The sequence below is a fragment of the Anomaloglossus baeobatrachus genome, chromosome 5 (assembly GCF_048569485.1).
Source record: "Anomaloglossus baeobatrachus isolate aAnoBae1 chromosome 5, aAnoBae1.hap1, whole genome shotgun sequence".
NCBI classification, from domain to species: Eukaryota; Metazoa; Chordata; class Amphibia; order Anura; family Aromobatidae; genus Anomaloglossus; species Anomaloglossus baeobatrachus.
In genome coordinates this window covers 143054073-143078744 of record NC_134357.1, presented here as the reverse complement: position 1 = coordinate 143078744, position 24672 = coordinate 143054073, and the positions used below count along the sequence as shown (strand labels likewise).

Below are 24672 nucleotides of genomic sequence, written 5' to 3'. Positions count from 1 at the left end.
GTGGATACAGTATTGTACTTTCAGTCTTCTAACCAGTACAGCACATTGCTTATACTGTACCTCTCGTACACTAACAATTCTATTGTAAGCTAACGTGCAGTTTAATTTGTTTTATATGCTTTAACTGTACTGCACAGTATTTTGTATTAGTGTACTGAAATAATGTTATATGAATACAGGACATTATTTTGTATTACTGTAATAAGTTTGTATAAATACAGTAAATATTTTTGGGTTGTGGAACGAATTGTCTGCATTTCAATTGCTTTGATATTAGAGTAACTTGGTTTAAAGCCAGCTTTATACCTTGCAATTATGTGTGCGATCTCGTATGCGATGTGTCACGCCCAGGTCGCATATGCGATCTACTGAGATTGTACATAGGTCGTGTATTTGCTGTCACACGTGCGTTAGTAGTATGTGTTAAATTGGCCAATATTGTGTGCGATATTTCAGATCATGTGTTTTGTGACATATGGTTTTTTTTTTTTGCATTTAGAAAGCAAATGTTACAAATTAGTGACACCCTTTTTTATTTTTTTCAATTAACAAATCCTTCAATCAACGCACGTACGTCCTTAATTTCTGTAATAAATTACACCTGACCGATGTGCGATGTTTTCGTGACTATAAAAGGCTTTCAATGCATGTTTAATGTGGCAAACCACATATACGCTACCGCACGTGCGTTCTGAAAGGGGATTTTTTTTTTTCCTTGGTTTGTCCTTCTTGTTTTACAAACTTGCAAGGTAATTATTTTTAATTTTTGTTATTGTTAGATTTTGTTTTACAAATAATTTAGTCAAATATCTAAGGTATGCTTTAACTATCTTAAGAAAGGTTGATTTCTATACTTAATTTTTTTTTTCTTTGTAAAAAAATATGTGCTTTTACATGTTCACTGAAAAATTCCTTTTCATCTCCTATCCAGATGTGTACAACTCATAATGAAGCGTTTATTAGACAGTTCATCGAGAAATATCAAGCTTTGCCATGTTTATGGCAAGTTAAATCTACAGACTGCAGCAACAAGATAGTTAAACGTAGTGCATATCTTGAGTTGGTGGAAATAGTGAAAATTCATTACCCAACTGAACAAGTGGATATAAATGTTGTTAAAAAAAATACAAGGTCTATGGACCGTATTTAAAAAAGAACTTAAAAAAATAGAAGAATCCAAGCGGTCTGGCGCAGGAACAGATGATATTTATGTTCCACGTCTATGGTATTTTGATTTGTTATTATTTATACGTGATCAAGAAATTCCAAGAACAAGTTCAAGCCTACTCCCAATGCAGGAGGATGAGACTGAGCTTTTTCAATCAGAGGTATTTTTTTTTTTCTTATTTTTTTTTTTTAAAAGCCTTGTTTTTTTTTTTTTCTTCTTAAAATAGTGGTTTTCAGAAAGATTTTATTAGGTATTAAATGTTTAATGTTAACTAAAAAGGAAAAAGGATACCTAATTTTTTAAACTTTGGTAACCCAAATATTTATTATTACAGAACCGTAGTAACGCAAGCCAGCCAACCCGAGAAGAAACCATAAAAACCCAGAATGAAGGTGAAGAGCCGTTTGAAGGCGTTCAGGAAAGCTCAACTCCAACATCAAGTATGAGATTATTGTCCCGTCACAAAAGAAAGCTGCCACTACCACCGAAATCCAGTGATTTAGTTGGCTTGTGCCACAATATCATAGAAAAATTTAATAAAAAAACAGTCAGCGGCTTTACACAATATCTGGATGAAAAAATGCAAGATATGGATAAAGAACAAAAGCAACATGCCTAGCGAGTGATCTTGGAAGTGGTACGGGCTGGAATTGATGGGGAATTAAATGCTTCTTCAACATACAATATTGCTAATCAGGCTGGGCCATCATCGTTTTTTACTGAGGCTTCAAGCCAAACGATGGAGGTGGAGGAAACACCTTCCAAGATCACATCCAGGCCTCAAAAAAGCCGAGCAGGTCGCAGAAAATTCTGATTTTTTTGTTTAGTCAATTTTTCAGGGCAATACATTTTTTCCCTTATTTGCTTGTCAGATGGTGAAATAGTGTTTGTAATATGTGAAATTAACATAATTAAAACTTATTTCAAGCCTTATCTTGTTTTTTTTTATATTTTTTTGGTTTACTCATAATGAAATAAAAGTTAAAACTTTAAAAAAAAAATGTGGAAATAAAAATCAATGTTCAAATATAATATATTAATTATAAAACAGATATTTTTTTCAGCACAAAATCAAGACATAAATATTATAATATTGCATTTAAATAAATGTATTGGATGTTTAGAACTCACACCTTTTTTTATCACAAAAAATCATTCTATGTAAGCCATAAAAGGGTAACAGAACAAAAATTAAAAATTGAAAAATAATCAGAGAGAAATGAGGATTAATTCTCACACTAATAAATTACAACATTTCCTCTTGCCAACTTACAGCACCAGTGCTATTGAAGTAACTACAATAGGATAATTATCTGTCCCAACTTGTGCCGGGCCCAACTAGAGGGGCAGCCCTTCTCGACTTAATTTTAAGCAACAGGCCAGATAGAATAACAGACGTACGAGTGGATGGGCACCTAGGGAATAGTGACCACAATATAATACAATTCCACTTGTCCTTCAGTCAGGTGCCTTGGAGGGCAATGTCCTCAAAAATGGGAGCACAGAAAATAAGTGGGAAATTTTTAAATCGGTATTAAACACCCACTGCGAGCGAGCCATACCATACAGAAATAAAAGGGCTAGGAACAGGAGAAAACCAATGTGGCTAAATAAGGATGTAAAAGGGGCAATGAATAATAAGAAAAAGGCATTTAAAAAGCTAAAACAAGAAGGCAGCGAAGAAGCATTAAAAAGATATAGAGAAAAAAATAAAATGTGTAAAAAACAAATACATTTAGCAAAAGTAGAAACTGAGAGACTCATTGCTAAGGAAGGCAAAACAAATCCCAAACTATCGCAATATGGAAGAGAAGAAAATCCACATGGTCACCTGCAACACATGCTACATGTTTACGGATCTGCCACACAAAAAATCCAACTTCACCTGTCAAAAGTGCAAACTTGTTGCCCTCTTAGAGGAAAAGGTGCAGGGACTGGAAGAAAGAATAGCAACTTTGAAGCTAATTAAAGAACATGAGGACTTCTTGGACGAGGCAGAAGCAATCATTCAGGATATGGAAAGTGAGAAAAGCTTCAGAACACATACAGAGGCGGAAAAGTGGACACATGTGACCAAAAGAAGCCAGCGTATTAAGTGGTCGTCACCACCCACACAGCTTAGCAACCAATATGAAGCCCTCATGCTGCAGAACGAAAATGGCACAGCTCAGGATGATACCATATCTACAGGAGAAGACACAGTATCATCAAAAGAAGTTACTTTGTCAACAAAAGCAGAAACAAAAGACACTCAAAAACACTCAGGAGCAACAAGCAGTGTGTCCAGAAAGAAAAGAAGAGTGGTAGTTATGGACGACTCACTACTAAGAGGCACGGAGGCAACTATCTGCAGGCCGGACATAACCGCACGAGAAGTATGCTGCCTCCCGGGAGCAAAAATCAAGGATGTGGCCAACAGGATACCAACTATCCTCGGATCCAAGAACGAATACCCGTTCCTATTGATACATGTAGGAACAAACGACACGGCAAGAAATGATCTACCAACTATTTGTGAAGACTTTGAAATTCTGGGGAAGAAAATAAAGGAACGGAACGTACAGGTTGTTTTCTCATCAATCCTCCCAGTCGATGGCCATGGTGTCAGAAGATGGAATAGGATACTATACTAGATTTGAACAACTGGCTACGACGATGGTGCAGGCAGCAAGGATTTGGATTCTTGGACCATGGAGTGAATTACCTCTACGATGGACTTCTCGCAAGAGACGGGATACACCTCACAAAACCTGGGAAACACACGTTCGCCAGAAGGCTTGCCACACTCATCAGGAGGGCTTTAAACTAGAAGAAGCGGGGATGGGAGAAAAAACAGCAGACAAGAACATGCAGCAGAAGGAAAAACTAATCAAGGATACTAGATGCCGTAAAGAGGACCCAAGACAGGGTACTAAGAAGGAAGCTAAGAAAAGTGGAGCAAAACTTCTTTCCTGCATGCTGACCAATGCAAGAAGCCTGACCAATAAGATGGAAGAACTGGAGCTGGTAATGTATGAGGAAAAATACGACATAGTAGGAATAACTGAGACATGGTTAGATGACAGTTATGACTGGGCGGCTAACCTGCAAGGATATGAATTGTTTAGGAGGGATCGTAAAAAGAGGAAAGGGGGTGGAGTCTGTCTATATATAAAGTCCAGTTTACAGCCCAGAATAAGAGAAGATATTCAAGAGGGAAATGAAGAGGTGGAGTCTCTATGGGTGGAGATACAAGGAGGGAAAACTAATAAAATCCTCATAGGGGTTTGTTATAAGCCACCAAATATAACATAAACCACTGAAAATGTATTGAAACAAATCGACAAAGCAGCAAATCACAATGAGGTGATTATTATGGGGGACTTCAACTACCCCGATATAGACTGGTAAACTGAAACCTGCGTATCTCAGAAAGGAAACCGGCTTCTGTCAGTAACTAAGGATAATTATCTGTCCAAACTTTTGCCAGGCCCAACTAGAGGGGCAGCCCTTCTCGACTTAATTTTAAGCAACAGGCCAGATAGAATAACAGACGTACGAGTGGATGGGCACCTTGGGAATAGTGACCACAATATAATACAATTCCACTTGTCCTTCAGTAAGGTGCCTTGGAGGGGGGTTACAAAAACGCTGAATTTCAGGAAAGCAAAGTTTGATCAGCTTAGAGAAGACCTTCGCCAAATTGATTGGGACAATGTCCTCAAAAATGGGAGCACAGAAAATAAGTGGGAAATTTTTAAATCGGTATTAAACACCCACTGCGAGCTAGCCATACCATACAGAAATAAAAGGGCTAGGAACAGGAGAAAACCAATGTGGCTAAATAAGGATGTAAAAAGGCCAATGAATAATAAGAAAAAGGCATTTAAAAAGCTAAAACAAGAAGGCAGCAAAGAAGCATTAAAAATATATATAGAAAAAAAAAAAAAAGTGTAAAAAACAAATACATTTAGCAAAAGTAGAAACTGAGAGACTCATTGCTAAGGAAAGCAAAACAAATTCCAAACTATTTTTAATTATATACACAGAAAAAAGATTAAAATTGATGGTGTTGGCCCTTTAAAGAACAATGAGGGTAAAATCATGGAAAGCGATGTGGGAAAAGCAAATGTTTTAAATGCTTTTTTCTCAACTGTGTTCACACAGGAAAAGCATATGCCACGGGAAATGCAGAGTGATCATGTAAACGCTTCATTAAGTATGACCTGCCTAACCCAGGAAGGAGTGCAGAACCGACTTAGTAACATTAAAATTGACAAATCACCAGGCCCTGATGGCATTCACCCTCGGGTATTAAGGGAGTTAAGTAATGTGATAGACAGGCCTCTCTATTCCTTATATTTAAAGACTCTATAGAAACTGGGTCTGTTCCACTGGATTGGCGGCTAGCAAATGTGGTACCAATATTCAAAAAAGGGTGTAAAAGGCAACCTGGAAACTATAGGCCGGTAAGCTTAACATCTGTTGTGGGTAAAATGTTTGAAGGGTTTTTAAGGGATACTATTATGGAATGTCTCAATGTTAATAATTGTTTAACTCCATATCAACATGGATTTATGAAGGATCGCTCCTGTCAAACTAACCTGATCAGCTTCTATGAGGATGTAAGCTCTCACATGGACCGAGGAGAATCATTGGATGTCATTTATCTCGACTTCGGTAAAGCATTTGACACTGTCCCACATAAAAGACTGATAAGTAAAATGAGAAAGCTTGGGCTCGGGGAAAATGTGTGTAGATGGGTAAGTAGCTGGCTTAGTGATAGAAAACAAAGAGTGGTTATGAATGGCGCATACTCAGATTGGGCCAGGGTTACTAGTGGGGTGCCACAGGGGTCTGTATTGGGACCCCTACTATTTAATATATTTATTAATGATCTGGTGGATGGTTTACAGAGTAAAATATCAGTATTTGCAGATGATACAAAACTATGTAAGGTAGTTAACACAAAGGAGGACAGTTTGCAACTACAGATGGATTTGAGTAAATTGGAGAATTGGGCTGAAAAATGGCAAATGAGGTTTAACACAGATAAGTGTAAGGTTATGCACATGGGAAGGAGAAACAGATGCTACGATTACTTACTAAATGGAAAACTGCTGGGGAAATCAGACATGGAAAAAGACTTAGGCATATTAGTCAATAAGAAGCTAAATTGGAGTGCCCAGTGTCAGGCAGCAGCCACCAAAGCAAATAGGGTGATGGGATGCATTAGAAGAGGTCTGGGGGCACGAGATGAAAACATCATTCTCCCTCTGTACAAATCACTCGTCAGACCACACTTGGAGTATTGTGTGCAATTTTGGGCGCCGGTGCTCAAGAAAGACATTACTGAACTTGAAATGGTTCAGAGGCGGGCTACTAAAATAATAAATGGAGTGGGTGCATTACAATACATGGAAAGGTTATCAAAATTAGGTCTATTTACTCTAGAAAAGAGAAGACTTAGGGGAGACCTAATAAACATGTACAAATATATCAGAGGGCCATATAGAGATCTCTCCCATGATCTGTTTGTACTAAGGACTATGACAAGAACAAGGGGGCATTCTCTTCGATTGGAGGAAAGAAAATTTCTACATCAGCATAGAAGAGGGTTCTTCACGGTATGAGCAGTGAGGCTCTGGAACTCTCTTCCTGAGGAAGTGGTGATGGCCAACTCACTGAATGAATTTAAGAGAGGAATGGATGCTTTTCTTGATAGCAAAAGTATAGAAGGTTATAAATAGCATAATCTTACAGGTAGATAGAAGAGCGACCAAGATTATTAGAGGAATGGGTGGGCTGCAATACCAAGACAGGTTTTTAAACTTGGGGGTTATTTAGTTTGGAAAAACGAAGGCTTAGGGGGATCTAATCACAATGTATAAATATATGAGGGGACAGTACAGAAACCTTTCCAAAGATCTCTTTACACCTAGGCCTGCGACTGGAACATGGGGGCATCCGCTACGTCTTGAGGAAAGAAGGTTTAATCATAATCACAGACGAGGATTCTTTACTGTACGAGCAGTGAGACTATGGAATTCTCGCATGATGTTGTAATGAATGATTCACTACTAACATTTAAGCAGAGCCTGGATGCCTTTCTTGAAAATTATAATATTACCAGTTATGTATATTAGATTTTATGACAGGGTGTTGATCCAGGGAACTAGTCTGATTGCCGTATGTGGAGTCAGGAAGGAATTTTTTTCCCCATTGGAGCTTGTTTGACACATTGGGGTTTTTTTGCCTTCCTCTGGATCAACATGTTAGGCTACGAGTTGAATTAGATGGACTTAGAGTCTCCCTTCAACCTTAAAACTATGAAACAATAATGGTCTTTATTGGCAACTGCTTCCATTCTCCTACTACCAGTAGAACGTGGAATTTGCAAGGATGCTAGATTGGCATCATGTTCTCGCCATGATCAAAGTGTAATATTGCCATTTAAATTATTATCTGCATCTGCTTAGCCTAATGGCATATAGCTTGCGGAATCCCTTTTTCGGAGGAAATTATGCAGTATGCAACACGCTAATACTACACTATCAATTGATGTTAACTTCAAATTAATAGGCGTATACAAAATTCGAAAACGGCTGGCCATAATTCCAAAGGCGTTTTCAACAATGCGACGAGCACGTGAAAGCCTGTAATTATATATTCTACGTGCTCTATTCAATGTTGCCATAGGAAATGGTTTTAACAAATGTTTGTGCAGTGGGAAGGCCTTGTCGCCTATTTTAACAAAATTTAAATTTTCCACGGTTTGTCTGTTATTAGGAAATGGGATTTGAGAGTTAAATAGCCGTTGGCCAAACAATGTTCTTTCTAATACTCCACCATCAGAGACTCTACTATTAATTCCGACATCAACATTTACAAACTCATAGTGTGCGTTCACCAGGGCCATGAGAATAACACTAAAATAACCTTTATAATTAAAAAAAAAGAACCACTGTTGTGGGGCTGAGTGATGCGGATGTGTTTCCCATCTATTGTGCCTCCGCAATTAGGAAACTGCCATAGATGTTGGAAATCCTCCGCAATTTTTGACCAATCATTTGCATTTTTTGGAAATGGCATATATTCTCTTAAGCAATTTATCATAGCGACACAAGTTTCGGGGATGAGACTACTGAGAAGGGACCGTGATATTGCAGAGGAGAACTGTAGGTCCGTTAATGAGCGTCCAGTTGCCAGGAAACGCAGGGTGACAGCTACACGCTTTTCAACTGGTACTGCAGGTCTCATAACTGTGTCTTGCCTTTGTATGAATGGTTTAACTTTCGAAACAATGTACAAAAAATAATCCTCCGACATCCTCAAATAATTCCGGTAATCGTGGGGATGGGTGTCTTGCAATTCCCTTAGGAGGTGCATATGGGTTATTACTGGTCATCGAATAAGCCATTCTCGTGACCAAAGTCGCCGGACTTGTGGGTTGTCTGCCCTAGTTTCTTCCTCCTCCTCTAAGGATGCTGTGTGAACCAACCCAATGGCTAAAACAGCATATTCTTGATCTGACAACATGATCAACCTAATGGAAATGATATTGTTAAATTTAAATAAATGCTATGTGTGGCTTTCTATTTTTTTATAATGATTATTATGCATAAACTTTTGTAAAAAGATAAAAAAAAATACCATCAACAATTATATACAATAAAATGAATACCAAACAGTAATAAAAAAACAGTTGATTTAAAAACCAAAATTATATGTAAAAAATACAAAAAACTTAAAGAATCTAGGAAATAAAGATAACAAATTTAATTTAAAATAAAACAGAAATAAATAAATAAATATTATAAAAATAAAACTTACGGTACCTCAAAAAAAAAAAAAAGGGAAAGCACAATGTATGCAATGGAGAAAGATCGCAATAAGGACACCAATGTGCTTGCACGAAATACAACAGTATAAACACACACATACATCATTGCAGTTTAAGAAAGCATCGCAAAAACCTATTTAAGGAGTCATTACGCCGTAACGCATGTGCGATTAATTACCTTGATGGCGCTGGACATACAAAATTGACATGCAAAGACACCCCCCCACAGCTTATGACGTAACAAAGTTGGAATTAATAAATCGTATGATGGATGTCACACGTTACAATTGACTAGTTTCGTACAACCAAACGTTCAATATATGAGGAATGAAGGACGTGTATGCGATCACCGTATTTGCGTTCAATCTTGATCGCACGTACGTGTCACACGCAACTGCAGCACGAACGATGCCGGATGTGCGTCACTTACAACTTGACCCCGGCGACGGATTGAAAGATATATTGAAGCGTGTAAAGCAGGCATAAGAGCACACGTCTGGGACCAATTATGCTCGGAAACCAAGGTTCCACTGTAATATAATTCAAAATCAGAAACTTTTCCCACAAGATATCAAGCCCTCATACGGCTATATTGACAAAAAACTAAAAAAGTTATGGCTATTGAAAGAAAGGGAGGAAAAAATTAAAATGGAAAATAATCAGGTTTATCAATTTTAGTTTTGCTCCAATATTAACATAAAAACACAGCAAATACTCAATGTGTGCAAATGACCTAACAGAGCAGTTTTTAAAGATATGACTTGCTGCGTAAAAATGATTTCATAAAATAAATTGACTTCTCTTTCTCATACAGAAACTTTCCTTGACCTGTATCCTACAGGATATGCGCCTTAAACATTAATCTCATCACTCCATGGCCAGATTATCTGGTGACTGATAACAGAAGCATGAAATTTGTATTCCTAATCCTACCCGCCATTTGCTGCCATTCGAGCCATCATCTTATGTTGTTACTTGAACATATTTCTTTTTAAAGGATTAGAATAATTAAAGTAAGCAATTATATTGTACATTAGTTAAATTAACTCTCCACAAGCAAACATATGGCCATATTTACAATAATTTTTACTTAAGTTTTTCTCAGAATCAACCCAAAATAAAAATTTCCCAGCAGTCCCATTAGGTAAAGTCCGCAGTATAAATTACGTGGTTAAGAGAAGAGCACAGTTCCCGTACCAATATACCAGCCTAAGATGGTAGGTTTCTTCATCATTAGTAGACTGTAATATATACAGTAGCTATGGATGTGCACTTTATACAAGGTAAAATTTCCAATGTGTTTTTCCTTTATATAACTGGATTCATTACATTTCCTTGTATTGTCAATTTTTTTGCAATTGTACTGAATATTGTGCCAAAATCTTCTGTACATTTTTTCTTCAACCCTTTATGTGTCGCACAATCCAAAGAGCCATACATTTTTTCCATTAATATAGTCCCACGTGGCCTTGTTTATTTGCAGGATGGCGATTGTATTTTTTTAATAGCCCCATTTTGGGTTACATATAACTCGTTGATTAAACTTTTATTAACTTTTTGGGGACAAATATGAGAGATTTTGACAATGCCATTTGCATGTTATTCACTTTGCAGCAGAAATCTATATTACCATTTACCAAATAAATATATATATATATATATATATATATATATATATATATATATAGTTATTTTTCATGTTTTACTATTTTGGCAAATTTCATTGAAAAACTATTTTTTTTTCTGTGTGTGTCGCAACATTCCAAGAGGCATTCATTTTATGTTTTAATCTATTCATAGAAAAAAGTATAGTCATCTCACCAGTCTTCCAATGATATTGGGATGGATTCCCCTGGTAATCCTCGCTCAGAAAGGCAGGAGCTGCCGCACAAGTCCAAACAGAAGGGACTAAAAGAGGGAGGAAAAATTCCAGCGAAGTATCCACATTCAAGGTATAGGCATAGGATAAAAATAACTTTTATTTCAATTCCATAAAAATATGTACATAATCCTGGCAATACGTCTGATGTAGTCTCAAAAAGGAGATGGGAGATTACGCATTTTGGTTAATACACCTATCTCATGATCTGATATCCTATACCTTGGATGTGGATCCTTCTCTGTAATTTTTCCTCCCTTTCTTAATATATTTTTTAATATATGAAACAGTATTTGTCCTATTAACAAATTTGTTACATTTTTATTTTATTGATTAACTTTTATTATTTTTAGCGGAGATTGAAAAAAATCAAGCAATTTAGTCTTTTTTTTTGTCAACACATCAGTGTACTAAGAGTCCCCTGTTTTTCCATTTTTTTTTTGTCGTTTGTGCACACTACATCTGGCAACGTTGTTTTTACCCCCAGTGCGAAGCATCCAAACACTGCAAGCGGCTTGAAGTGGCCGAGTACCGATTGTAGCCAAGCACAGTGCTGTTTGCTTGAGTAGTTTGCATACAAAAAGCACCCGAGTTCCAAACTCGATATTTTTTGAAAAGCCTTTATTCGGTACAAACACCAAACTTTAAAATTCGGGTCCGCTCATCTTTAATCCTGGGGAAAAGATACTTTATTTCTAACGCATGCTACCAGCTTTCAGTCATGTAGAGGAACTATAGTCACCACTCACAGCACTGAGAGATGTGGCTGTGAGTATGCCCCGGCACTGACTGACAAACGGCTCTTCACTGATGGACTGCAGAGCCAACTATCAGTCAGTCAAACTCAGGAAGTGGTTACAGCCACCTATCTCAATTTGTAATTGCTCCAGGCACTCCTGCATAACTGAAAGCTGGCGCCTCCCGAGAGAAATAAATTTCATTTTTCCCCAGGCATCTAGGCACCTACATAACAGTATTAACTGGCATATTAACCCAATAACTACAGGTTAATAGTGTTATAGGACCTGACAGATTCCGTTAAATGAGAAAATTATATATCACAGATACATGTGAGAAAATGACTTTTCTTTTCTAGACTTAAATAGAAGCTTATGTTATTGATAATACAACACAAACCATATTTTTTGCAAATTTTAGAATTTTTGGAAGCAGTAATATTTAAAAAATAATATGAATTCGATAACAATATAGTAGTATTGATTGGAAGAATCAAAGCTACAATATTATTTTTTTTTTTCTGGTAAAGTGAATAAATGAATGGTGTCCTTTAAAAACTACAATTTAATCCTGCAAAAAAAACACTCCCTCATACATCTTTGTTGATGAGAAAGTAAAAAAAAAAGTTATAGAAAAAACAAAACAAAACTTAATTATCCCGGTAAGAACGAAAGAAAGACATTAAAATCTAATGTATAGGCAGTACCACAGAGATTTAATCTGTAATATATTAAGATCATTTTAACTTAATTAAATTAAATTAATTTAACTTAATAGGAACTAAACAAAAATTAATAGTGCAACAATAGTGTGATTGAGAGTATAACCCCTTAACGATCGCAGGCAGTAATATTACGTCCCTGTGGTCATAGTATTAATCCCCACAGGCTGCCGCGGGCAGCCAGGGGGGATCCGCGCACGCCAGCTGATTTGACATGTGTGCCTTGCAGGCACGAGTAGAATCGCTATCCACTCGTACCTGTTAACCCCTTAAATGGCACTGTCAAAATGTGACAGGGCCATTTTAATGGCGATCACAGTAAATCTGTACTCACTGGCCTCCACCGGAAGTCACGTAACGTGATCATGTAGATCCGATGGTTGTCATGGTAGCACAGGGTCATGTGATGACTCCTGTAACTTACGGGACTCAGGTCCTGTAACAAGCAGTCGAGTACTGCACGTTACAAGTGATGATCATTTCTCCCTATCTGAGTGGTGCTGCTCTGATCGGGTGAAAAGTATGAGCGATCAGACTGCTGATCCTTACAACCCCCTAGGGTAAAATAAATAAATAAAAAAAAAGTAAAAAAAATAAGTTTTAATAAAATAAATAAAAAACCCCTAAAAGTTCAAATCACCACACTTTCCCCCCCATTGAAAATTAAAGGGTTAAACAAAATTAAAAAAATTTACACACATTTGGTATCGCCGCGTTCAGAAATATAGTACAGATGAGACCAAGATTGAGGTTTTTGGTAAAGCACATTGTTCTACTATATACCGAAATTGGAATGAGGCCTACAAATAAAAGAAGACAGTACCTACAGTCAAATATGGTAGAGGCTGAAAGACGTTTTGGTGTGTTTTGCTGCCTCTGGCACTTTGTGCCTTGATTGTGTGCAAGGCATCATAAAATCTGAAGATTACCAAAAGATTTGGGGTTGCAATGCAGTGCCCAGAGTCAGAAAGCTGGGTTTGCATCCTAGGTCATGGAACTTCCAGCAGAACAATTTCCCCAAACATACTTCAAGAAACACCCAGAAATGGATGGAAACAAAGCGCTGGAGCGGTCTGAAGTGGAGAGGAAAAAATCCAGATTTAAATCCCATTGAACACCTTTAAAGAGGTCTTAAAAGGCACCCTTCAAATATCAGAGATTGGGATTGCAGTTATTTATTTCAAAGGGTGTGCAACCAAATATTAAGGTGAGGGTGCCAACAATTTTGTCCGATCCATTTTTGGAGCTTTCTGTAAAATTATGTCCAATTTGCCCTTTTCTCTCAGGTTTTCTATGTTATTACAATACACACAAAGGAAATAAACATGTGTATAACAAAACGTGCAATTGCAATAATTTTCCTGGAAAAATACTTCATTTTTGGGCACAATTTCAGCCATGACTGTATTACAAATTAAGAAAAAAAAATACAGGTAAAAGCATCAAAAACTAGACAAAAAAAGGTAGAAGTGCAATTAGTCAAAAATGCACACTGATAAGTATGGAATTGTATACTGAAGTATTCTGGGGTAAGGCTATGTGCGCACGTGTGCGCTCTGCACCGCACCTAAAAGGTGCAGCTGAAAAGCTCCGTTCTGAAGCGCATGGTGCCAGCAGAGAACGTGCGCTCTGCATGCTGCCTCTCCCTATAGACAGCATGCAAACCGCACGGAAGAAGTGACATGTCACTTCTTAGAACGCAGCGATTCGGGCAGCAGCCGAATCGCTGCGTTCTAATATGCCACGTGCGCACGGCCCCTGCACAATCTCCATAGACTGTGCAGGGGACGCAGGATGCATGCAGTTACGCTGCGCTGCAGATTGCAGCGTAACTGCATGTAATACGCACACGTGCGCACATAGCCTAAAGATCACAACACTGGGGGTGAACAAATATCTGATACTACATTAAAAGACAGTAACAAGTATATATTGTTTTTATGTATCTTTCAGAAGTGTCTTGTGGTTCTTATACTCAGTGCTGGGGTTTTTATTGCTCTGAGTAATGCAAGCTGCTATTATGCATTACCTCCAGCATTAGATAAAGGCGAGAAGCTTGAGGGTAAGTGAATATCTCACAAACAGGCAGTCCATAATGTGATTTTGTTTTGTAATACACTAACAGCTAATGTGGTTTCTCTGAAATATGTTAAGACATTTGTCTAATAATTCAAGAATTTTCAAGAATAAATCATGAAGACTGTTCTAGTATAATCTGAGGAACTCAATGCACCTATCAGACAGACATTTCATAACTTGTATATCACTAGTAGAGAGATGAGCAGATGCATAGATGTTTGGGTTCGCAGGGTTAGTTAAAAGTTCGGTTTGGTCCTCGAACTTGACCCCAAACTCCATAGCAGTCAATGGAGACCCGAAATTGTGTGCTGTAGATTGGCAGTAAAATAGTCGTAGTAAGGGTTAGGGTGCTGCAAAATGGGGGCAATTGCCCTGCAAAATAGTGTTGATATGGAATAAAAAAAAGGGGGGGATAGTTAAAATAATTTTTAAAAACAACGTGGGCTCTGCCCAATTTTTGATAATCAGCCAAGGTAAAGCAGACAGCTGGAGGCTGGTATTATTAGTCCTGGAAAACTCATCATTATTTGGCCCCTTCCAGCCTTATAATAGCAGCCTGCAGATGCCCCAGAGGTGGTGCATCCATTAGATGCGCCTGTGGAAACATGAGGGTCTGTGGGTGCTCTTGTCCACTGGTCTGGTCCTGTATTCAATCTGTAAAATCTGGCCCAGTTCTTGAAGTTGTGGTTTACTGTGGAGGCTGTATACCCACTTTGGTCCTCTTCCCAAGGCCGAGCTGGTGGGGGTTAGACATGATGGTGTCTCATTCCTATATGCCACACCTATGGCCTGCTGGCTATGCCTATATGCCTACCTGGTTGTTGAGCTCTTGGTCAGTGTCTACAAACACAAGTCCCCTGCAGCTCCCTCGGATTAGCCAGGCTGATTAGTATTCCACCGCTGCCATCAGTTGTGGAGACACGAGGGTCAGTGGGTGCTCTCCTTCGCTGGCCTAGCTGCAGTACTCCGCTTTTGGTGGGCACCCACTTAGAGGAGATAGTGGCAAGCTTAGGAATATATATAGCCAGGTGACTGAATTATCCCAACCTAGGGCAGCACGGTGTCTCAATGGTTAGCATTGCGGTCACAGTGGGTTCAAATCCCACCAATGACAACATCTGCAAGGAGTTTGTATGTTCTCCCCGCTTTTGCGTGGGTTTACTCCGGTACTCCAATTTTCCTCCCACACTCTAAAGACATACTGATGGGAAATTTAGATTGTGTGCCCAAATGGGGACTATGATGATCACACCTATAAGCACTGTGGAATTAATTGCACTATAAAAGTGTGTAAAATATATAAATAAATAAACCTGGATTCTCCAAGCAAATTCATGGGCTCAGCATTGAGCAGTGAAGCAGTTCTGTGATTCTCCAGCTGGACCCGTAGAACCTAGGCTGAAGTCCTGTACTATGAATGAATCTTCTAGCAGCTGTCTAACCCTCCAGCTGGAACCATAGATCCTAGGCTAAAATCTTGTAGAATATCAACCTGGTGACAGAAGTAATGTCCCTTTTATACCCTTCAGTTCTCATTTCAGGGTATTGTGTCTTACAGGATTGGTGGGAGATGGCTGCTCTCTCATTGGTCACTAGTTTAATCCAATTTTATAATTGTCCTCTGCTTTATGCAGTTAAAGGGGCTGAGGCAATAAACATTTAACAGTCAATCTGCATTTAACAGACAATAGTTCTGCAAAAGTCACTGCCGGTCGGTGGTGAGTACGGAATTTCTCACGAGTGATCATGCCAGTAACTAGCTGATGTCACAGCCCGGAATTTTTCACGAGGGGGGACGGCACTGAGTTACTGACATCACAGCTCGCTAGAAATTAGGGCTGTCACTGATGGCAGTAAGCTATGCAACGTCATTCTGAGAGCATTCTCAGAGCAAAGCTCCATAGGAATCAATGGACTTCGTGGGACATTACTCCATTGGATTATGTTGGAACTTGAAGGATTTCTTTTTAATTAATAAACTGGTGAACAAGGGAGTGTGGAGGAGTCTTTATTCAAATAAACTATTTTTTTCCTGTATGTGTTTTGTAACTCCACACTTACTGGGTTAGTAAAGGGGGTGTCTGATAGATGCCTATCCATTACTAATACCTGAGCTTGATGCCAGCTGTCACTTCACAGCTGACATCAATGTCAAAAGTATTACTCCTGTTGCCACCACACTAGGGCAATCAGCAAGAGCCGAGCAAAGTGCCAGAATTGGAGCATCTAATGGTTGCACCACTTTTGGGGTGACTGCAGCTGTTATTTTTAGGCTAGCAGAAGCCAAATAACCATGGACTTTCCCAGCCTGATAACAGCAGCACCCAGCTGTTTGCTTTTTGCTTGGCTGGTTATCAAAAATAGGGTAGTGCCCATGCCAGTTTTTTAAATTAGTCATTTAAATTATTTTAAATAGTGTGGGATCCCCTCTATTTTGAGTTACTAGCCAATATAAAGCTGACAGGTGAGGGTTGCAGCCCACAGTTGTCAGCTTTAACTGAGCAGTTTGTCAAAAATAGGTGGGAGCCAAAGTCTTTTCTTTTTTCACTGTTCACTGCAGCATATAGGCAACTTCCGCATGCAATTAAGGTTCTTCATTGGCTGCCCTGCAGCCTTTCAATGAACTTTATTACCATACGAGTAGTAACCAAACTTCGAACGCAGGCACAGACTTTTTTAAAACCTCTTGTTCAAGTAGGAGACTTGGACACGCAGTGTTCAGTACGAACCCCAAACTTTACAGCTCGGGATCGCTCATCCCTAATCGCTTGTGGTGGGCGAGCATGCTCGATATTCGATCAAGTGAAACGCCCACGCCGGGGCTTGCAGGGCTCGCACGGTCACCGGGCCGGTGGTATTCGGGGTCAGGCTGTGAGTGGCCCGACCCGGCTTCCGTGACCCCTGGCGGGTTTCAATAAAAAGGAAAGTCCAAACGTCAGTCCGGTGTTACAAGGGGGACGGAAGGAGGGTAACGGGGTCCCGGGGGGGGGCTTGCCATTGCTCTCCCCCAGGAAACGGTATGGGACGGGGACGGGGGATGCTTGCAGCGCCACCCGTGGTTTGCGGCCAGGTGTTCAGCCGCCGCTGCGCAGTCTCTCTCCGGGGCAGGTGTTACGGGCAGCCGGATGGAATCGCTCCCCACGGGTGGAGCGGGGTGGCCCCGGGAGGTTAATGAGACCCAGGGCAACAGTCCTCAGGGACACCAGGGGCACAGTGCGGCGGCATTACTCACAGCAGTCACGGTGTGTGGTTCCAGTTGTTCTTTATTTAAAGTCCGTTTCACTTCGCACCCGGGTGCTGGTCCTCGCCGCCTGTAGCCTTTGGTCTGTCCCGGGCAGGTAGGAGGAAGGGGTGTCTGGTGAGGTGTTCTGGGGGTCTCTCCCTTTCGGTGCGTTAGTGCCGTCCCCGTGGCATAGAGCATCTTGGGAACTCGCCGCCTCTCTGTCTCTCTCATCCCCGGTAGCAGACCTAACACAACCGCCACTGGGTACAACTTTCTCCAGGGAACCACAGTCCTCAGCTCCATTCCCCTCCTCTAGGTGTTATCAGCCCTGGTCTCGTGGCATCTCCTCAACAGGAGCTGTTCTCTGGACGTCTGCACTCCCTTGCAGCCTCTGACGTTCTGCCTAAAACTTCTGTGTGCTCTGCACTAAACTCACTCCTTTAGGCCCCCCTCCCCTTGGTTGTCATGGGGACCTGCCTGTGTCTAGCCACCTGCTCATTAAGGAGACAGGATGAGTCATGGACTCAGAACAAACTTCATGCTGCAAATGCTGTTAACTCCTTCCTGCCAGTGTGATGTTAGTGTGTGTTGTGGGGACCCTTCTTCCTCTTGCCCGGGAAAAATGGGGTAACATTTAATACCCTGTAACGACCCGTATACAGGGGCGTTACATTCCTCCAGACCAAAAACGCAACACTCCGGGGATGCGACAACAAACAACACCGCAAAAAAAACTTTTCATAGATAAACAAATTAACACGTCCCTTTTACCGGGACCCAATAAAGGATAGGAAGAGGCAGGAGGAAAAAGAAGAAGAAAGAGAAGAAAAGCATGGAAAAAGAAACATTTGCATATATAAAAAAAAAACATTTAAACTTTTTGGAACAGGCCTCCTTATGACGCTCCAGGGCCCTCCAGGTACCCAGGTTTAGGGGGAAAACCTCTAGAGTCCAAATCCCGGCATGGGCTGCGGTGCTGGGCTCACCCCTCCGGCCACCACTCGCCAAAGCTCGCACCCGGGCAGTCCATATCATCTCCCCATCTACTCCTGGGTCTGGTGAGGCAGGGTTCCTGGCTCCTAATAAGTGTCCAACAAAGGGGCGGGCACGGATTTTCGCGCCCCGCTGCAGCCCCACCCACGAAGGGCGGGCAAGTCCAGTCCTTGTTGGTACGCATGGCGCCCATCCCATTCTCAATGGACGCCATTGTACAGTCCAAGTCCATTTGTCGCATACCCGCAGCTGCGGGCACCAAAAGAAATGTTAGACAATCCAATTTTGCAGATGGTAAACACAAGGCACGCGTCACCCGGCGTTACCGGGTCTGGTCCGGACCCTGCTCGCAGCGCCAAGTTGAAACACCCACGCCGGGGCTTGCAGGGCTCGCACGGTCACCGGGCCGGTGGTATTCGGGGTCAGGCTGTGAGTGGCCCGACCCGGCTTCCGTGACCCCCGGCGGGTTTCAATAAAAAGGAAAGTCCGACCGTCAGTCCGGTGTTACAAGGGGGACGGAAGGAGGGTAACGGGGTCCCTGGGGGGGCTTGCCATTGCTCTCCCCCAGGAAACGGTACGGGACGGGGACGGGGGATGCTTGCAGCGCCACCCGTGGTTTGCGGCCAGGTGTTCAGCCGCCGCAGCGCAGTCTCTCTCCGGGGCAGGTGTTACGGGCAGCCGGATGGAATCGCTCCCCACGGGTGGAGCGGGGTGGCCCCAGGAGGTTAATGAGACCCAGGGCAACAGTCCTCAGGGACACCGGGGGCACAGTGCGGCGGCATTACTCACAGCAGTCACGGTGTGCGGTTCCAGTTATTCTTTATTTAAAGTCCGTTTCACATCGCACCCGGGTGCTGGTCCTCGCCGCCTGTAGCCTGTAGGCAGGTAGGAGGAAGGGGTGTCCGGTGAGGTGTTCTGGGGGTCTCTCCCTTTCGGTGCGTTAGTGCCGTCCCCGTGGCATAGAGCATCTTGGGAACTCGCCGCCTCTCTGTCTCTCTCATCCCCGGTAGCAGGCCTAACACAACCGCCACCGGGTACAACTTTCTCCAGGGAACCACAGTCCTCAGCTCCATTCCCCTCCTCTAGGTGTTATCAGCCCTGGTCTCGTGGCATCTCCTCAACAGGAGCTGTTCTCTGGACGTCTGCACTCCCTTGCAGCCTCTGACGTTCTGCCTAAAACTTCTGTGTGCTCTGCACTAAACTCACTCCTTTAGGCCCCCCTCCCCTTGGTTGTCATTGGGACCTGCCTGTGTCCAGCCACCTGCTCATTAAGGAGACAGGATGAGTCATGGACTCAGAACAAACTTCATGCTGAAAATGCTGTTAACTCCTTCCTGCCAGTGTGATGTTAGTGTGTGTTGTGGGGACCCTTCTTCCTCTTGCCCGGGAAAAATGGGGTAACATTTAATACCCTGTAACGACCCGTTTACAGGGGCGTTACACAAGCATTGGGGTGCTCGTGCACCATCGATACTCAATTGAGAATCCCTGTCACCAGAGCACCATGCTAGATTCCCCGCCCCACATGTTTCTCGGTTGTTTCTCAGACACTAAACACTAAACACTACTGCCATTACTGTGATTGGATGACTGCAACATGTCATCGGGACTATATAAAAACTGGTGACATGACGCTCGACTCACTCTAAACCGGAAACAGTGTAGTGATAGCTCCTGCAGAAGGGATAGGTTAGTATTAGAGGCATATAAACAGGTATTACCCCCTTCTAGTACTTGTTACTGCAATCTAAAACCTAAAATCCTTTGTCTGGGCTACATCTATTGTATTCCCTATTAATACAACCGTTTGCATTGTAGGGATACATGCAGCTGGAGAGATAAATTAGGATTACAGGCATATATGCAGGGATTATAGCCTTAAAGTTTTTACTGCTGCATCCTAAAGCCAAACATCCTTTGTCAGGGCTACATCGATTCTATCACCAATTAATACCACCGGTAGCTACATTCATTGTAGGGATAGTTGCTGGAGGAGGGATAGGTTTGGATTACAGGCATATAGGCAGGGATTAGCTGCACCCTAAAACCAAAAGTCCCTTTTCAGGGCTATATGTATTCTATTCACTATTAGTACTGCTGCATTCAGTGTAGGGAGAGCTGCTGGAGGAGGCATAAGTCTGGATCACAGAAATACAGGAAGGGATTATAGCCTTAAAATTCTTGTTGCTTCACCCTAAAACCAAAGTCCCTTGTCAGGGCTACATCTCTTCTATTCCCTATTAATATAGTAAAGTTTGCAGGCATACATCATTTAGCTAAGTTAATATGTACAGAGTGTGCGTTTAGCTAAGTTAATATGTACAGAGTGTGCGGTAAGGGACCAGGAAGTGGACATACTGCTGATGGTGAACGCAGAGGCCAAGGCCATGGGCCAGTTGAAATTGTGCCTTCATTCATGAGACCTATCTTCCATGATTATCTATTCACGAGTGCCTCCTAATTTTTGGCAGCCCTTACACATAGTGCATAGTCTTTACAAGTCAAGTCCTACTCCTTGATAATGGGAAAAAAATGTATTCTAAGATCCTTCTCTGCACCTCTTCTAGGGTTTATTGGAGTCCCACCTTCAAATTTTTGGCAGCCCTTGCACATAGTGTATAGGATTTACTAGTCAATTAGTCAGACTCTTTAAAGGGGTGGTTCACCCATATTTTTTATTTTCTAGATCGATATCATATTGAGAAACAATGTTTCTCTCAAATACCTTATGTTGGCAATAGTGCCTGTGAGCGGCACTATTGCGGACCGCTGTATCCCACTCCGTGACCCCCGGGCTCCGTGACCTCGGAGATCCGGTGACGTCACGTTAAGTTTCGGATCACGTCACATCACCGCAGCCAGGCCCCACTCTTCCTGACTCACAGGGGTGTGGGCGGTGTTTCACAACTCCTCACAGCCCAGAGTGTCTCCTGCTTGCAGCGCTCTGCTGTGGGGGAGGAGAAGCAGAAGGGCTGTGAAGAGCGGTGAAACACCGCCCACAGCCCAGTCACTCATGGACACTGCGGCTGGCCGCGGGTCAGGAACTTGGCGTGACGTCACCGGATCCCCGAGGTCATGGAGCCCGGGGGTCATGGAGCGGGGAACAGTGGTCTACAATAGCGCCTCTCACAGGCACTATTTCCAACATAAGGTATTTGAGAGAAACATTATTTCTCAATATAATATCGATCTAGAAAATAAAAAATATGGGTGAACCACCCTTTTAATAATGGGAAAAAAATAGAATTGTAAGGTCCTCCTCTATGTGTTTTCCATGGTTTATTGTAGTCCCTCCTTCTATTTTTGGCAGCCCTTGCATTTAGTGCATGAGCTTTAGGGGTCTAGCAGTCCCACTACCTAAAAATTTTAACAAAATGTGTATGAGGTCCTCCTTTAGAGTGCCTACAAGTAGTATTCAACCCCCTGCAGATTTAGCAGGTTTGATAAGATGCAAATAAGTTAGAGCCTGCAAACTTCAAACAAGAACAGGATTTATTAACAGATACATAAATCTTACAAACCAACAAGTTATGTTGCTCAGTTAAATTTTAATAAATTTTCAACATAAAAGTGTGGGTCAATTATTATTCAACCCCTAGGTTTAATATTTTGTGGAATAACCCTTGTTTGCAATTACAGCTAATAATCATCTTTTATAAGACCTGATCAGGCCGGCACAGGTCTCTGGAGTTATCTTGGCCCACTCCTCCATGCAGATCTTCTCCAACTCTAGGTTCTTTGGGTGTCTCATGTGGACTTTAATCTTGAGCTCCTTCCACAAGTTTTCAATTGGGTTAAGGTCAGGAGACTGACTAGGCCACTGCAACACCTTGATTTTTTTCCCTCTTGAACCAGGCGTTGGTTTTCTTGGCTGTGTGCTTTGGGTCGTTGTCTTGTTGGAAGATGAAATGACGACCCATCTTAAGATCCTTGATGGAGGAGCGGAGGTTCTTGGCCAAAATCTCCAGGTAGGCCGTGCTATCCATCTTCCCATGGATGCGGACCAGATGGCCAGGCCCCTTGGCTGAGAAACAGCCCCACAGCATGATGCTGCCACCACCAAGCTTGACTGTAGGGATGGTATTCTTGGGGTCGTATGCAGTGCCATCCAGTCTCCAAACGTCACGTGTGTGGTTGGCACCAAAGATCTCGATCTTGGTCTCATCAGACCAGAGAACCTTGAACCAGTCTGTCTCAGAGTCCTCCAAGTGATCATGAGCAAACTGTAGACAAGCCTTGACATGACGCTTTGAAAGTAAAGGTACCTTACAGGCTCGTCTGGAACGGAGACCATTGCGGTGGAGTACGTTACTTATGGTATTGACTGAAACCAATGTCCCCACTGCCATGAGATCTTCCCGGAGCTCCTTCCTTGTTGTCCTTGGGTTAGCCTTGACTCTTCGGACAAGCCTGGCCTTGGCATGGGTGGAAACTTTCAAAGGCTGTCCAGGCCGTGGAAGGCTAACAGTAGTTCCATAAGTCTTCCACTTCCGGATGATGCTCCCAACAGTGGAGAAAGGTAGGCCCAACTCCTTGGAAAGGATTTTGTACCCCTTGCCAGCCTTGTGACCCTCCACGATCTTGTCTCTGATGGCCTTGGAATGCTCCTTTGTCTTTGCCATGTTGACCATGTATGAGTGCTGTTCACAAGTTTGGGGAGGGTCTTAATTAGTCAGAAAAGGCTGGAAAAAGAGATAATTAATCCAAACATGTGAATCTCATTGTTCTTTGCGCCTGAAATACTTCTTAATACTTTAGGGGAACCAAACAGAATTCTGGTGGTTTGAGGGGTTGAATAATAAATGACCCTCTGAATAAACTTTTCTCAATTTAAAAAAAAAAAAAAGAAATAACATTCTTTTTTGCTGCAGTGCATTTCACACTTCCAGGCTGATATACAGTCCAAATGTCACAATGCCAAGTTAATTCCGAATGTGTAAACCTGCTAAATCTGCAGGGGGTTGAATACTACTTGTAGGAACTGTATGTCTGCTACGGAGTGTATTGGAGTCCCTCTTTCTTTTCATTTTTGTCAGTTCTTGCATTGTCTGCATAGGTTTTTTAAGGTTCAGAGTCCCTCCCTCTGAATTAAACAGGATGTGTCTGACCATGACACTCATACCACATGCCCAGATAAGGTAGTAAATCGTTAAAATTAGATTTACTGGTGACTATCAGCGGGTGTAATTTTATTTCCCCATCTACTGCAGTCGTAGGCGATGGGGAAATACATTGAGAGATGGCCTAGCTAATAAAGGTATGTTCACATGCTGCCTTTTTGCTGCTTTTTTGCAGTATTTTTTCATGAGTTTTATGCAAATTAAAAACTGATTTTTACAGTACCAGCAAAAGCTAGGACATTTCATAAATCTAAGGCATATGATTGTTTTTTTTTTCCTGACTGAAATGGAAAAACTGCTGCTTTTTTGAAAGAAGCAGCAGGCATTGTCGGACTGGAGCAACTTGGGCACAACAGAGAAAATAATTCTTGGGGCCCATTATGTACAGTAGTTACATAGAAATAATACAAGACTATCAATTGTTTGTTAAAATGTGCTAATATCATGGTATAATATAAAAATACAATGGTACACATTTATGAGAAATGGTGTAATGAAGGGGCTCAGTCAGTAAGGGGTCATGCAAGGGGAGGGGCTCAGTCGGGGGCAGTGGCATACCACCAATGGTAACAGACCACGTGGCTGTTTATAGGCCTGTGAGTCAGGGGGCCCACCCTGTGTCAGCGCCGGCACCGCCCCCCTTCCCATGGGCCCCCCGCCTTGCATCGCTCTTTCAATTGTATTGTCATCACAGATGCCGATACAATTAAAAGTAATGATGAGGAAAGGAGTGGAGCGCTCCCACTCTCATCATTCGCTTTGTCTGCAGCGCTCTGACAGCTCAGCACAGTGGAGCACAATGATGTCGCTACTGCACGCCGCTGTGATGAGATGTGCAAAGGACGCAGCTGGGGAATGGGGAGCAATGTGGAAACCATGGTCAGGGTGCATATTGTTATATGGGGTGCATAATTCTATATGAGACCTGC

The 24672-nt window shown here is 41.8% G+C and overlaps 1 protein-coding gene across 1 annotated transcript in view; it reads left to right on the top strand.

The window, feature by feature from the left end:
- The first annotated feature begins 9013 nt into the window (after positions 1-9013).
- LOC142312689 (beta-microseminoprotein-like) overlaps positions 9014-24672 on the top strand; it is a 53064-nt gene continuing 37405 nt past the window's right edge. Inside the window, exons 1-2 of the mRNA XM_075351680.1 lie at positions 9014-9073; positions 14282-14390. Coding sequence (XP_075207795.1) covers positions 9014-9073; positions 14282-14390 — 169 coding nt within the window. The remainder of the gene's footprint in view (positions 9074-14281; positions 14391-24672) is intronic.